Source organism: Rissa tridactyla, chromosome 10, assembly GCF_028500815.1.
Source record: "Rissa tridactyla isolate bRisTri1 chromosome 10, bRisTri1.patW.cur.20221130, whole genome shotgun sequence".
Taxonomy (NCBI): domain Eukaryota; kingdom Metazoa; phylum Chordata; class Aves; order Charadriiformes; family Laridae; genus Rissa; species Rissa tridactyla.
The window spans coordinates 17,897,466-17,913,341 of record NC_071475.1 but is presented as its reverse complement, the minus strand read 5'-3'; the positions used below and the strand labels follow the sequence as shown (position 1 = coordinate 17,913,341).

The 15,876-nt window shown below is 39.7% G+C and overlaps 1 protein-coding gene across 17 annotated transcripts in view; it reads left to right on the top strand.

Annotated features, from left to right (window-relative positions):
- The first annotated feature begins 12 nt into the window (after window positions 1-12).
- Window positions 13-15,876, top strand: part of PBRM1 (polybromo 1) — a 65,432-nt gene continuing 49,568 nt past the window's right edge. For 4 of the 17 annotated variants that reach the window (XM_054216677.1, XM_054216674.1, XM_054216664.1 and 1 more), the window contains exons 1-11: window positions 31-143; window positions 2,778-2,907; window positions 3,947-4,102; window positions 4,842-4,939; window positions 5,513-5,660; window positions 8,100-8,243; window positions 8,948-9,064; window positions 9,630-9,698; window positions 10,480-10,578; window positions 11,740-11,825; window positions 14,427-14,522. In XM_054216677.1, coding sequence (XP_054072652.1) covers window positions 2,860-2,907; window positions 3,947-4,102; window positions 4,842-4,939; window positions 5,513-5,660; window positions 8,100-8,243; window positions 8,948-9,064; window positions 9,630-9,698; window positions 10,480-10,578; window positions 11,740-11,825; window positions 14,427-14,522 — 1,061 coding nt within the window. In that variant the 5' untranslated portion in view covers window positions 31-143; window positions 2,778-2,859. Of the gene's footprint in view, window positions 144-627; window positions 648-2,777; window positions 2,908-3,946; window positions 4,103-4,841; window positions 4,940-5,512; window positions 5,661-8,099; window positions 8,244-8,947; window positions 9,065-9,629; window positions 9,699-10,479; window positions 10,579-11,739; window positions 11,826-14,426; window positions 14,523-15,876 lie in introns of those variants that run through there. The other 13 variants (XM_054216678.1, XM_054216675.1, XM_054216666.1 and 10 more) reach the window with 8 other exon arrangements.

Below are 15,876 nucleotides of genomic sequence, written 5' to 3'. Positions count from 1 at the left end.
CGGCCGGGCGGGCTTTGCGGCAGCGGCGGGCTCGGCGGTACGGGGCGGCGGCGGCACCGGCGGCTGCAGCAGCAGCGGTGGCGGGGCGGGCGGCGGAGGGCGAGTGCGGCCGCGGCTGTCGGAGGCGGAGCGGAGCCGGCTGGGTGAGTGGAGCGGCGCCCGGGGTCGCGCAGGCGGGGCGGCGGGCCGAAGCCAGGAGGCCGCTGCCTCCCTTTGTGTGGCCGCCGCGGGGAGGCAGCGCCGCCCGGCCGCGCAGCAGCTCCGCCACCGGTGGGCCCCGCGCCGGGCCCGGGGGCGCCGAGTCCCTCCGCCTCCTCCTGTCACCTCCCGCGTCCCCGCCTCCCGCCGCGGACCTGGCCCTGGGCGCGGTCGTCCCCCCCCCGCGGTGTCGCTGTCCCTCACCGGCGTCCCGGCGTCTCCCTCAGCCCTCCCCGCGCCACCGTCCCGGTCCCGTCCCCGGGTCGGGCTCGCAGCGGTGACAGCGGCCGCGCGGCGGGCGGGTGGCCGAGGACCGGCGGCGGCGCGGCCGCTCCCGGGGCCTCCGGAGCGGGCCCGGGCGATGGGAGCGGGTCCTGCCCGTTGCGGTCGGGGAAGGGACACAGTCCTGTCGGACCGGGAGGGAGCAGGCCGGTCCGGTGCCCGAAAAGGTGTTTTTCTTTGTCTCCTCCTTCGCCGGCCAACGTTAACACTTCGTAAACCGGGCAGGGGCCCGCCGGGGGGGCCGTTCGGGGAAACTGTGCTTTTTGCCTCTTTGTTTCTTGTCCCGGTGCTGATAAAACGATGGATCTGCTGTGCCTCTCACTCCTTCGCCAACTTCGTCCTTTTATAGTGTCTGGTTGCTGCTGTCCCCCTTTTCCTGTGGTGTAGCTGGTTTCAATGCGGTCGACAATCGGGAGAAATTTGGGCTGTTTCCCTCCCTTGTTCCATTTGCTAAATTTACCATGGTTTATTGAGTATTTCTGTTGAAATGTGGGAGATCCTGATAACGATAAAATACTTTCTGTGGTATCTGCTGGCTTTTAGCTTTTTTCTACTTGCAGGCAGAGAATGAAATGTGTGCTAGAACCTCCTTGGCTCGTTTTAAGTGTGTTGTCTCAAATGCACGTGAAAACTGCTTATTTAATGAGGTTAGACGAGGTAATGCTTGTGATCAGTAGTAGTACAGGAGTTCAGGAGAGACAATCTTTTGCCCGTTGTGTATATATTAGTATACACGTATATTACTAATGGCCAAAGCATTTCTTATAGAGATGTCTATGGTTATGTGACATTTTTATGGGCGATGTGAGCGATTATTAAGTAGATGCCCAAGCTCCTGTTGCACGGGAGGTGACTTGTTTGTAGCGGTGGAGATTCTCGGTGCGCCTGTTGAGCAGCTACATTGCAGAAGAAAGTCTAGGAGATGCGTTCTTAAGCAAAACAATACATTTCCGTGCACAGTAGGATTATCTGTGTTCAGGAGCACGGAGATCTAGAGAAAAGTTTGCATTTTGGAGCCTGACATTTGGTAGGAGTTTTACGTAAGCTGTTCTCTCACTGAGTATTCATGATGTTGTTCAGACTGTGATACGTGTTTTGCACCTTCCTTGGTTATTAGAGGAGAAGAATGTTTTTGGAGGCTGTGTGCAGAATGGCCAGGTGTCTCGATTGTACAAGCATACACCAGCGTCTGGCCAAGTGCCACAGCACATGTGCCTCAGGTAACGGACCCGGAGAAGCGTGTATGCAGTTTGCAGGCAGGTGCTGCTTGGGGGTGCCCCAAATCTTTATTTCAGGATAGCGTTGGACTGAGTGTGCCTTTGGGTTCCTGGGTGAACCAGAATTATTGATTCCATTGATCCCTCCTGCCTTTCTTTCACAAGCAAGGACTTGTGTTTTCTAGCAGCCTCCCCATCAGCACGCGCCTGCTGTTAGCCATTGGACACTGTAGCTCTCAGATAAAAGTTGGAGGCAGTGCCAAAAGCAACAGGCTGGTTGTCCATTCCTGAGATGAATTGCCTGCTAATAGAGCACAAAGATTCTCTGTATGCATGTGTTACGATAATGTCCAGAATACCGAAGAGGAAAACAATCTCTCTGGGGTTTTACTGAAGACGGTAGCTGTATGAACTAAACAGAAGCAATCATTTTGCCATAAAATGGTTCTGTACATTTCGCATGGAATTTCTGAAAAAAAATTAGACTCGGAGACTGCTTAGAAGTCAAACCAGGTACATCTTTAGTGAACCTGTATGGTTGGATCCTTGATGTTACTTACATATCAGACGATACTGAAGACTAATGGAAGTGCATCATCACTAGAGAGTCTACTGAATGTTTCTTGACCTTATAAATTATTTTCTTATTTTTTTAAGCAATGTACTACTTTGCATTCTGTAAGTTTTACTGCTTTCTGGTTTTTACTCGCTGGTCAGATATCCCTTAACGTTTATTCCCTGCTCAGCTTGATGAATCATTCTCTTGCAAGTGACTGTGAAATCTGTAGTATGTATTCAGGAACATTAGAGAAATGTGTTTTTACTGTAAAAATTATAGAAATGTCTAGCGTTCTGTGTACAAAATTACTCTGTAGAGTTTTTGCTGGGCTAAAAAAAGTTACCTTCTGTTCCTTGCTTTTTTCTGTCACAGTAATTATTCAATTTATTCTTCGACTTTATTCTTCGACTTTATTCTTCAATAATCTGTCTATATTATATTTATTAATAATATTTAATAATCTGTCTGTATCTACTCTCAATTTTCTTCTCTCTCTCTCTTTCCTTTTTCTTGTCTTCCAGTTTTGACTGTACTAACACCATTGCTGATTTGCCACTCTTAGTGTTACCTTCTCCCAGTATCTGTACTTGCCCATCAGACACTATGAGGAGACTGGCTTTTCGAGGTGCTGGTTGTACTCTGGTAAATCTGGTAAATTATTGATTGCATGTACACCATTCTCTCCATTTCTCTGCATTAGGCTTTAGCTTTTCTTTATCCTAACTGTTAATTATTCCTGCCTTATTCATCTCAGTTGTGTGCTTGAAATTAATTCTGTCTCTAACATAAATGCTCTAATGTGGTTATGTTGTGCTGCCATAGCTTGTAAATTAACTGAGTGCTTCCTAGAAGAAATTCCTTGATTTGGTTGGAAAATGAGCATAGGCTGGGATAGATGGACCTGTTCTGTCTTCAGCCTTTGAGACAGCTACAAATAAAGATATTTTTATGATGCTGTCGCTGGAAGTTGGTAAAGAGCCAACAACTTGTTCTGTAAATCACCATAGTTGTTGGATGGTGGTTATTAATTTGTCACTGTTTGTGTTGATAAATGGAAAACTATGGCCAAAAAAGGAGCTGGCTTTTTCTACTTCTCGATGGTCGAGCCATTCATCCCACACATAAAGTGGGAGTGGTGGGTCACACCATGCTCCAGACCTTTTTTTGGCTTGAGTCTAAGACAAGGTATTCAGTAGCCATTTGAATTTTAGTTTGTAATATATTTTGTTTGTGGAGTTTTTTGTTTGGGGTTTTTGTTTGTTTGTTTCTTTTTTTAATTTGACATGGAATGACCTGCTTCTGCACTAGAACTGAGCACTTGTCTCTGTACAGCTCTTTCCTTTAAAACAGCGGTTCTCGCTTAGTTGTCATGCATAGGATGAGGTATCAAAATGTAGATGGTTTAAGAACATATCCTAGTGAGCGCTGCTAAATTCATCTTCATCACTATGAGCCCTGGGCTTTCTGACATTGCTGTCATTAGTGGCTATAAAACTGCAGGACCATTTTGATTTCCCTTTACTCCTCCCAATTTTAAAAAATCTGGTGTTTAGATATATGGCTTAACCGAACTGTAGCATATAACAAACATAAGTGACTCATCCTAAAGCATTGCTAGCTTCTTATTTAGCTCTCACCAGAGGGTTTGGATGCAATGCCATGAGTTTAAGAACATTTCTCTTCATTATAGAAGAAGTTGGATTCCATGGGTTCCAAGAGGCGAAGAGCTACCTCACCTTCCAGCAGCGTCAGTGGAGGAGACTTTGATGATGGCCACCACTCCACGAATATACCAGGCCCAAGCAGAAAGAGGAGGAGACTTTCCAATCTCCCAACTGTAGATCCTGTTAGTACCTTCTTATTATGCACAACTCTTTTGCCTTGGGATACTGTGTCCCTGTTTGGGAAATGCTGGATTATAAAATGGATTATCGTATGTAACACATATACACTGGCCCTGAATCTGTTGGCGCCTTGGCTAAGCTTTGTTTAGAATCTCATTCAGCTTTGGCTTGTTCTTGCCCCCCCCCCAGTTTCATCTTTTTCTTTCCCCTTTCCCTTTTGCTGCTTTTCTTTTTTTGCTGATGATTTTAGCAGATGGAAGGATGTTGGAGAAGGAGCTGATACCATAACGCGCAGAAGTTGAGAACTGTGTCTGAATAGTGAATGCAGAGTGAGATAAGCGGGGAACGGCACAGGCAGTGATTGCTGAAGTGTACAGTGTCTCTGTTATACCTTTGAGTTAACAGTCTAATTTTAATTAATTGCAGGGCAGAAGAACCTTGTCGTTGTTTTAGATGTCTATAACTAGGAGAGAATTGTACTGAATTAATTTACATTTTGGGTTTTTTACTTAGAATTAGCATTGAAAGAAAGCTTCCTATGTTCAAAAAAATAAATTAAAATTCTGCAGTACCTGGCATACTTGTCAAGTGTCGTTCTAATGTATGAGATCCACCAATTTCTTCACACTTCTGCTTTAGAGCACGCTGTGGATTAGCAGCTTGTCTTTCCCATTGTAAGCAGTCTTTGATTTGTTACCTCCTTAAGTTTTTCTTCTTTTTCATTATTTTCTTGCATTTTAGATTGCTGTATGCCATGAACTTTACAACACCATCAGAGATTACAAAGACGAACAGGGCAGGCTCCTTTGTGAGCTTTTCATTAGGGCACCAAAGCGAAGGTAAGATCGTGGTTCTGGTTAAGGCTTGAACCTGAGATTTAATCAGGGAGTAAGTAGATATTGAGGAATACTACAGCATTAATAGCTGTGAAAAATTTGAGCTAAATTTGTCATAGTTTCACACCAGTGTTCGATCTGAGTATTTGATGTAATTATTCAATGGGACATGCTAAAATTGGTGCCCTTTTTCGGTCAAAAAAGGATACACTGAATTACTTTAAAATGTTTTTTGTGACACCAGCCTAAAACATCTGTGTCTTTGACTATAAAATATTCCACATGAGTGGTGCATTGTAATACTAAGGGCGTATTTTGGGAAGATTAATAGAAGCAACCCTTGAAAATGCAGTAGATAGTAAGACATCGAATTTTATCTTAAACTCAGAAAATTGAGGGTCATAACAGAATATGTAATAAAGTAAGCCTACAAATAGACCACTGCCCAGATCTTTCAGCTGTAACAAAAATATATTGGAACTTTCTTTTATTTAGTCACGGACATGTACAAACTTTAGTGCTGTGGTTTTGGTTTTACTTCTTGGAATATAATGCTTGTTTTTGTCATTGCAACAGAAATCAGCCAGATTATTATGAAGTGGTTTCCCAGCCAATTGATTTAATGAAAATCCAACAAAAGCTGAAGATGGAGGAATATGATGATGTGAATGTGCTGACTGCTGATTTTCAGCTTCTCTTTAACAATGCGAAGGCTTACTATAAGGTAAGGAAACTATTTATAAAGGCTCAAACTCATTGTAAAAGTGGTAGAGTAATGTTCACATTCTTCCTTGGTTTGGCCAAAAAACTTCTTGGTTTAGCCTTTATTATTGGTAAGAAAACAGCACACACTGCAGTTATTTACATATCTTTTCATAAGTTTGATTGTATCTTTGTGAGATGTCCTACTATAGCAATTTTTCTATTGAAAAATATAAAATAAGTGGAAGCATCTTCATGTAGTTTTACAAAAGAGCAAAAACAGAGATGTAAACTGAGAAAAATATTCTGCTATCAAAGCCTTCCCAACACACTCTGTGTCACCTTTTGAAGTAGAAGATGATAATTTTTTTTTTTCCCAAAGTAAGAATTTATAAATAACACCAAGCATACAGTAGGAGCGTTGAATCTTTCTAGTCCATTGGCTGCTTAATAATATGGAAAAAAGGCGTGCTGATTGTCCCGGTCAATGATGATAGATGGTGAGTATATGTGACAATACATTTCCTCGAGGGTGAAACCGCCATGTCCATTCCCCTAAACTGTGTATGTGTTTTATTTTAGATGGTAATGGTTTTTATTGCAGTTGCTGTAAGGAAGTGGGGAAAAATTGTATTAATGTCATGTAATGGAAGGCTATGTTAAACACATAAAACAGTGAAACTGTATGTAGTGACTGAGATGATACAGCAAATCATCAACCTTTCATATGTCTTTGGCTTTGGAGATGATCCAAATGACTGCTTTCTGAATAACCCAACCAGTGTAACCAGGTGACATTCAGAAAAGCAATGTTTATTTTGTTCACGTTTGTGCGTGTGTGTGTGTAGCTTTTTGAAGAACAATCAGATTTATGGATTAATGCGTTTACACATTCTGGTTACAGTAGAAAAAGAACAAAGACTTTCAAATTCATTGTGTACTCCTGAAGATTTGCAAGGCACTCGTCCTTTAATGTTGGCTTTTTCTTGGTTTCTACATGAGGGAGAAGGACTTAGAATCACGGGATAGTTTAGGTTGCAAGGGACCTTAAAGATCATCTGGTTCCAGCCCCCTGCCATGGGCAGGGGCAACCTCCCCTAGACCAGGTTGCTCAAAGCCCCGTCCAGCCTGGGGGTTGGACTTGATGGCAGGAAAGAATGATTAGAGCTTTACAAAATGTGTGCTGCCTTTGCCTACGGAGTAGTGGACTCAGAATTATGCCTGTATCATAAAAATCTTGCGTGTAGAATAGAAATGGGTAGCCATCATTCTAGGATGAAGGAATGTTGACGTTTCCAGAGAAATACGGAGTTGTGAGCTGGAGGTATGGCACACAAACATAACCTCTTCTTTTTTCATCTTTTACCTTACCCACATAGTTCCAATGGCGCTTATAAAACAGGGGCGACTGATTCATCATCAGGGTCTTTATTGCAGCAGATGTTTTATGTGCAATGCTAGATTAGAATGGAAACCTTTGGCATTTTAGTATTTCGGTTCAAGTCTTACACTTTCAAGCATCTTGCATTAATATAGAAGGGGGCAGGCCAGTGGAGCAGAATACCCTTTAAATCTGTTCCTCATAATTAACACCTGGTCTATCTAATGTCTCGGGAATACTTAAGCCTAGTAAAATAAGCTTCAGAATGGTTCTCACGTTGGTTTCTTATTTGTATTACAAGCTGTCAGAGGTTGAGAGGGTGAAGTAAGAAGAGCATAATCTGCTTTGTACCAAGGTGATACATCTGCAGGAATACCTGAAACAGAGGTTAAGTGACAGAGGAAAGGGAAAGAAAAATATGTAAGAGAGGAAAAGCAGTCTTTTTTCTGGGTAATTAAGTAACAATGTTAATAGGCACATGCTTGTCTGCCACTACCAACTCTGCATTTACAAAACTTAATTTGCTGAGTAATGCTTCTAGCTCTTCCAAAAAATATAGCTAGGTGCGTACCCAGTAGGATGTTGTCAAGCTATCTGGAATTTCACAGTTAATGCTGAGCATAAATCATTGCAGTGCTTTCAAAGATATTGGCACATTTATTTGCATTCTTCTTCCATAAAAATTAATTTTCAAGTGCTACACAATGGCAGCAGTGTTGGCTTAAATCACATTTCTGGCATACTGATATTTAGTCTGTTTTAAATACCAGTAGTTTTATGCTTCAACGGAACCTAATGATTTCTCCAGATTCATCTTATAGGCTGGTCCAAGCCTCTACTCAAGTAGTTTTTTTGCTAAGTTTTCAGAAAGACTTAGATGCTTTGGAGTGACAGAGGTTATATTTTCTACTGCTTACTGTGATTCTTAACATCTCTGTTGAAGAACATCTAAAGCAGGAATTTCCGAGGTTTTCTATTATTTGTTTAATGCCTTTAAAACCTTTCAACTAATAATGTATACATTTCCGTCAGATAGGAATGATCTGAATTTTAAGTAGAATGTTTGGTTTGTTTTTGCAGCCGGATTCTCCTGAATATAAAGCTGCCTGCAAATTATGGGAGTTGTATTTGCGCACAAAAAATGAATTTGTTCAAAAAGGTGATGCTGAGGAAGAAGACGAAGATGAGGACGGGCACGACAATCAAGGCGCAAATTCTGAATTAGTAAGTGTGGGCACGGCAGCTGCGGTTGGGTAGGCCATGGCTGTGTACGTCAGCTGACTCCGAGAGCAAGGTTGGCCTCCCTATGGGGAAAAAGCATAAAGTGTTTTCGTAGTTAAATTATGCCCATAAAGGTATTTCTTAGACAAGTTTATTCATTAATAATTTCACAGCATTTCATGTGTGTTTCACTTTCAACAGGGGAAAAAAAGCGATGAGGTTTTCTATAGGGATAAAACGTGGTTCTGGTTTAGTTGAACCTGATATGATGTGTGCTTGATATTGTGCCAGCATTGAGGTTTGACGCAAGCAAGCTTCATGTCTAATGGCATCATTTTCCAGCATGTGTCCCAGTCGGTTAATGCAGCTGTTCCTGAAGTGTTTTATAAGCCAGATACGATGATAGGAAGTTTGGGCTTGTCTGTTTTTTGTCATGTTGGGATGCATGTTTTCCTGAATGTTGACAACCAAGTCTGTTCTAACAACATGTAATGTATGTCTGACAGTCTGCAGTGTAAATGTGAAATTCAGGTTTTCTCATGTGCTTTACTTAAATGCGTCAACAATGTTGTTTTCAAAAGTTGCATCCGTGTTTTATAGCTGATTTTTTCTCTCTTTAAAAAGTAAATTCATACATTCCGGTGCAACTTGGAGTGCTCCACTATGTCTGCTATTAAAACTTCCTGTGATTTCATTTCTTATGTTAGTCATCTCCAGGTTACCTGAAGGAAATTCTTGAACAGCTTCTCGAAGCTGTAGCTGTTGCCACAAACCCATCAGGACGCCTCATAAGTGAACTGTTTCAGAAACTTCCTTCTAAAGTGGTAGGTACTTTAATAATATTGATTGTTTGCTAAGTTGGAAACCTGGACATTTCTGTAACTGATGTTATACGCTATGATGGGCACACTCAGGATGCAGTTCTTTGTTAGTGTCTCATGAGTGGCAAACTCCAGCTGATTTTCGAGCTTCCCTCCCTTCTTTGCTCCTTCCAACTCGTTCCCAGCCCTTCATTGCAGATTGGGGCTTGCCCTGTTCTGCCAGTTTAGGTAACTGGGGTTTTTTGGTGCAGTTTTTAAATATGTCGGATTTCACCGTTCTGTTTCAGGGTGTGGCATAACAAATTTAACCAGCAAAATAAATACTCGAAGACCACCACCATGTATTTGGCTTTCAGACAGATCTGTTCCTTTATGTCAGTTCATTAATGAATTATATTTCCTTGTATCTGCCTTATAATCTGTCTTGCCCAAATTGAAGCCTAGTGCTACATTCATGAAGCTTACACTGTTCTTATCTGCAGTTCACCTAATAACTCATTCTATGAGCTATTAGAAGAATAGCTTTGTGACTGTTTATAGTAATATATAAATTATTTTTGTTTTCTAGCAATATCCAGATTATTATGCAATAATAAAGGAGCCCATAGATCTTAAAACTATTGCCCAAAGGATACAGGTACAGTATGAGCATATTAATAAACGAGTATAGACTCGTTTAACAGTGAGCATTCTAAAATTGTGAGAAGCCAAAGTTTATGGTGGTAGGAAAGGCAATGTGGTTTTGCCCTGCTATTTAAAAATCTGAACGCTACGCTGATTTAGTATTCTGTCCTGGGTAATGGTGCAGAAGTAGCTGTGTTGAAGATCAAGCATCGTAAACTGTAGTGTGCTGGCATTGAGCCTGAATATTTTGGGTTCCTTGATGTTTGATGTTTTAAAGTAGTTCCTTGGCAAGTACTGCTAATGTAAAATATTGAAGTATTGAAGCTTGGTCGTGCATTATCATCACCTACTTTTGTTCTAGTGCTATAAATAGATGTTTTGTACTGATGCATTTTTCATCTTACTTCTCCAGTAATTTGAAATACTGTTCTGTAATTCTAGCATTTTGTATAATAGTGAAGGATAGCACGTAGACTAATTGAACTAGAGAATAAAAGTAAAATAACATTTTGTCAGAACCCTTCAAAATTAAGATAATCTAATGTATCAAGTATTTTTCAATCTTGTGCTTGGCATTTGTAAGGTCTGTAAGGACTTAGCACTTGTGTTTGTTACGTTATTTTTTGATGTCTTTTTCCAGATACTTATCTGTCGTTTTTATAAATATATTCCTCTTTTTCTATCAATGTTCTCTTTATACTACACAAATTCCCTTTGCTTTTCACTATTGACTTAGTTCTCATGCTATATGAAGGTTCCCATTTTAACCAGTTCTGGATTTTTTTTTTTTATAGAATGGAACTTATAAAAGCATTCATGCAATGGCCAAGGATATAGATCTTCTGGCAAAGAATGCCAAAACCTACAATGAGCCTGGATCACAAGTATTCAAGGTTAGTTTCAGTTGTTCATAGTTTGATTTGAGTTCAGATTTTCTTTACTACTTTCTGTCCTGATTGATCCATATTGAATCTTTAGCATAATGCCCTAAAGACTCTGTTTGCATTTTTTAAAAAATAGCCATTAGTGGCTTTTCCGTTTTTTTTATATTGCTTTTAGTATAATTGGGGTGTATGTATTTTTTTTTTTCTTGAGGTATGTGATTTTTTTCAATTAAATTTTATCTCGGGCTATGAGTTATGTGACTTCATCGGAGGAATGGAGGATTTTGCACTTGTGATTGAAGTTGAAATGGCTGAAACTACAGGTCCAAGTGACAGCAGTAGTACTCTACTGTTACCTCTTTCCACGTTGCAGGAACAGTGTATGGCTTTCATCATAAGCTTCAAAACTGGAGTCATGCCTTTTTTGAATAGTTTTGGAAGATCCTCTTCCTTTTAGCCATGTTTTTGTGATCAAATTGCACTTCCTATCATTTTCATCCTTAGTTCACCAGCATTTTGTGTCAAATTATCACATTGCTGTTTCTCTGGAAGTAAGAGAATTTCAGTGGGAAATTACTCCTTTGTGTGCTCGGATTTCAAGGGCTTTGTAGGCAGAGACCTTGTATATGTTTAACACCATTATGTGAGTGGTTCTTGGACTTTTCCAATTGCGCTTCCGTTTGGATGGGAGTTTCAGTTCCTAGCGACATTACTCACACTTGTAACCTCACTCAAAACTTGTAATCTCTATTTTGTGAACTGTTCCTCCTGAGTATTGAGGCCAGGGGTGTAGAATGACAGCGAGCAAGCATTGGAAAGCAGCTTGGTAACAGTAGCAACTTTTTGATTGCAGAGGCACAGAAACTCATTTCCCTGTTTAGTTCAAAGTGGTATTTGTGTATATTAGCAAATTATAGATGTATTTTTTTTAAAGGTTACGACAAAAAATGAGCTTGAAGCTACTCAGCTATTCTATTCAGTTTTTACAGGCTGCTGTGGGTGTATTTCAGGCAGACTTTGTTCTATGCTTCATTTCTCATGCAAAATAGTTTTATATCTAAAGGTAAAAACCCCTTCATTTTTGTTTTAGATTTTTAGATAGATGGATATAGCTGACTGTAACCTTCTTCACTTTCATCATTAAACAAAAAAAATTCTTTTAATTGACAGGATGCAAATGCGATTAAAAAAATATTTAATATGAAAAAGGCTGAAATTGAACACAGTGAGTTGGCCAAGTCAAGTCTCCGAATCAGGTACTGCAAATAGAGTTCTCTTTACAATCTCATATAAAAATCTCTATAGACGTTCCCTTAATTTTGCTGTGGAGGATACCGTGGGAAATAATTGTTTGAAGACTTAGTTTATTGTTGTTTTAAAAGTTAAAAATTGAAAAACAGTTTTTGGAAGAAAACTTTTTATTGAAATACTTCTGTGGTGAAACATTTCTGTGATGTACTTGATTATGAAAAATAGTGCCAGTGGATCTTTTATAACTTAAGCTCCGGCCAATTTCCACCACATGTGTTTATAAGTTAATAACAGAAAAGGAATAGTGAGGAACAAGGTGCTTTGTTGTGCTTGCTTTACGGAAGATGCTGAATGTTCTTGAACCTTGTTAGGAGCTGAAACTAAGAGCTCACAGTTAATTATGTAGAGGAAGAAAAATACGAACAAGATGTCAGGCAAAAGATAGAGGAAAGTGCACATTATATAAACTGTTGTTTGAAAACCAATTTCTAGCTATGAAAAGAGGCGCAGGACACTGAAGGTCTGGACTATTAATCAGTGAAGCATAGATTTGGTCTTGAACAGGCAGGTATAAAATACTGTTGATAGCTCTGTTTGTTTCATGGAATGATTTTACTTAGGAAACAGCACTTTCTTCCTGTGAAAATTCCTAGTGTACAGAGGAGCGATGCAGTCAATTTAGATGTTGCTGATCTGAAATGCAATTAGATTTCTACTCGTATAAACTTGTTATTTATGAGTAACGCTTAAAGGTAGGTTTGGATATTATTTGCCAGTATGGGCTGTGTAGTTTATCTAAATAAATAAAGCAACGTCTTGCAAGTCATCCAAGGAGTTGACAAACACTTTACAAAGTGGACTCTCTCTATGTATTTGAGCTGTTTGCTGGCATTTGATGCCGGAAAATATCCGCTGTCATTTTACGCAAGGGTTTGTATGGTACAACTGAAAACACTAGCAATCCCTTACTTTACTGAAAGGAAGTTTAAATTTTTTTGTTGTCTGAAAAATGTGTAGATGATGGTGTCAGTATTAAAAATATTGCCTAGGATTATTACGTGTGAAAGAAATGGAAGTTACCTGATTGATTTTTATGATTTGGTGCTTTGAGACATTCAACCTATGAAGTGGTTTTTCTGGTTCATTTGCTCAGCCTTAGCATGCTTCCCATGAATCATTGCTGGAGGGAAAAAAAAAAAAAAAAAAGCAGAAATACTGTTAGGGAATAATTCCTGACACATATTTTAATAATTTTCCTTCTTAAAAGTATGTCTAGTGATAGAAGACCTTGATTCTGCAGACACCGAACGTACATATGTGTTTGCTTTCAGTAACTAGAATTACGTATAGTCATAGAGGTTTTCTATTTAAATTGTGATTTTATTTTTCTCACTGTGTTGGCCGTTGATGAAGCTCAGGATGTCACATGTGTGTATCATGTTTAATTTTGAGACTTAACTGTTTTTCTTCAAAATAAAGATGTTTGCATAAGAAGGGATGACAGATAAATCACACTGATATTTGTTAGTTGAATTCCTCTCTTGCACTGCCAACCCATTTCCACTTCTCAGCTACCTTATTCTAGATTTTCTCTTGCGTACTGTGTTCTCAATAGACCTGCAAATCCTGAAATAATCTGAATGTCAGAATAATTGACAGCTCCCTCCTTTATTTCTCTAACTTGGCCAAAAAAAAAAAGTGTAATGCCAGAAGCAGGCTACAATAATATTGGGCTGAATGCAAAAAAAATTTGTGGTGAGCAGAAAGTACCATGAAAACCAAACCTTTCACCTGCATTTCACTTGGTTGCTTTTTTTTAATCGAACTATTATTCGTTTTTTGTTTCTTTCTGCTGAGTCTGCATCACAGAATTATTATTTTTTATTTAAAGTCCTACCTGCTTAATTGTCTTAAAAGGGGAGTCTCCTTTACCTATTGCTGATTTTGGTAAAATACCCCTGTAAGTTCATTTAAAGTTATTTACTGTATTTTTCTTCTGAATTTACATTTTTTTTTCTTTGTCATTCATGGATCAGGCTCAAATTCCTCATAGCGCTACTAACCTAAATTCTACAGATGTGCTGCCTCTGTGTCAAAAGTCATGCTTTTCTATTGCAGAGTTCATTGTATCCTTTGTCACAGTAAATTGCTCTTTGTTGGTGCATTTAACTGTCTTCCCTGAAATAAAGTGGCAAAATAAAGTTGCTTGACAGTATGCACTGTCAAACAACTTGACACTGATTCAAGTATTGATAAAACACGGTTGGGTCTGTATGATTAGCTTTGTCTGGATGCTAAGGAACATTTTGTCGGCTGCTTTCACTGCTATTGTAGGCTGAGCTGTGTGTAGAACTATTAATCCTCAATCTAAGTGTTGCCTTCCTCTGACTTTATAAACAAAATTGATATCAATGCTGGGGCACTAAATATATCTTAGTATTACTTTACTGTAGCTTTAAAACATTTTTATATCTCTCTCTGAACCTTTTGGCTGATCTATCAAAGTAATTCTGTAAAAAGCTTTATCCTTGCTGCATCTTTTCTTGGGTCTAAGGTGGGCCTCTTTTTTTTTTCCCCTTTGCTTGGCTTGTCTCTTCTGCATTAAGGACACCAAATTTGACTGCTTCCAAGCTGACAGGTCCTTCCTCACAGGGTAAAGGCAGTGTTGGTGATGAGAGAAATTCTTCTAACAAATATTATCGGTAAGTAAATTGTGGACTTGGAGGAAAAGCTGGATCCTCATCATATGGAAATACTAAAATTTTGGGTTTCATTTTGGTTTGGTTTTTAATTGAGAGTGCCCTTCAATATTGACTCAAATACTTTTGAGATTCAAATGTATTTCAGTCAAATATCTATTAAGTATGGTTTAATAAGTTACTTTGCCATAATTACTTTTCCATGTTTGATTCTGTATTTAGCATTTCAAAACACCTGTCGTGAAATATTCTGTATGCAATTATTTCCTTAGAAATGTTCTGAAGAACAATATGTTAAGCTTCATTACAATAAAGCAGGTGAAGAAAACATGGAAATATGTTGTAAACCTAGAAAAATTGTATTTGGAGACTAAAAAGAAATAATAAGTAGGACTAAATAATTAAGAGGTGGAAGGTGGAAACCAATGAAACCTGTGAAGAGAAAAGTATTGCATTTGGGATGCATTTATGGCAAACTTGCTGAGTAGACTGGATTTACTGGAGCGTTTCTGGTTTGTTCTTTCAGTCATCTGTTGAGAATTTTGGTAGCTAGCAGAGGTCTCGTGTTGCAGTCTGGGTTACTGTCTTGAAATGCTACTACTGCTGGCTAATTCCCGGTGTGTGTACTCTGAAACCGTGGTTGAACACAGCAGCTGCAAGGGTCTTCAAGGGACTGAGCATTTGTAGAGAGTTGGTGTCATTTTAAGCAACCCATCTGCTTTTTCCCAGTCTTCGCTTTGCTCCCACAGGGCAAGGCTGAGCCCGTTGCTGGAGGTGCCTAAAGAGCTGACATAGTCTAAAAGCAGAGATTGTCAAGCATAGCCTACAGCGTAGGTATGAAATGCTGTGCTACAGGTTTGGGACAAAAGGGAGGAAGAGAGGGCTGCTGAAGAAGTCTTTGTGAGACCATAGCCAGCGTAGATGCTGATTTACTCCACCTGGAAAGCAGAGGAAGCTGCCACACGTACAGGCACTCTGTGCACTGAAAATGGCTACGGTGGGGATGGGGGAATGGGAGAAGAGAGCATATACAGATTATGATGTGTTGAATTCTTTCATGTAGACAGATGCTTATAAAACAGTATCAAATATCAAAGTTATTAATTGGGAGGGACTTGTCATCCCCTTTCTTCCTCAATAATTCAAATACTCAAGTATTCCAAGTAGGACAGAAGATAGCTAGCGTGATCTCTAGCTTTCTGATCGTGTGTCCAGTATTTCAGTTTGATGGACCACCTCTTAAAATAGAGGGAGACTCACGAGTCATTAATGGTTTCTCTTGTTAAAGGCTCCAGTCTTTTCTTGCGTAGTCATATCTGTATTCCTGATCATGTAGGCAACTGTGATGAGCTTCACT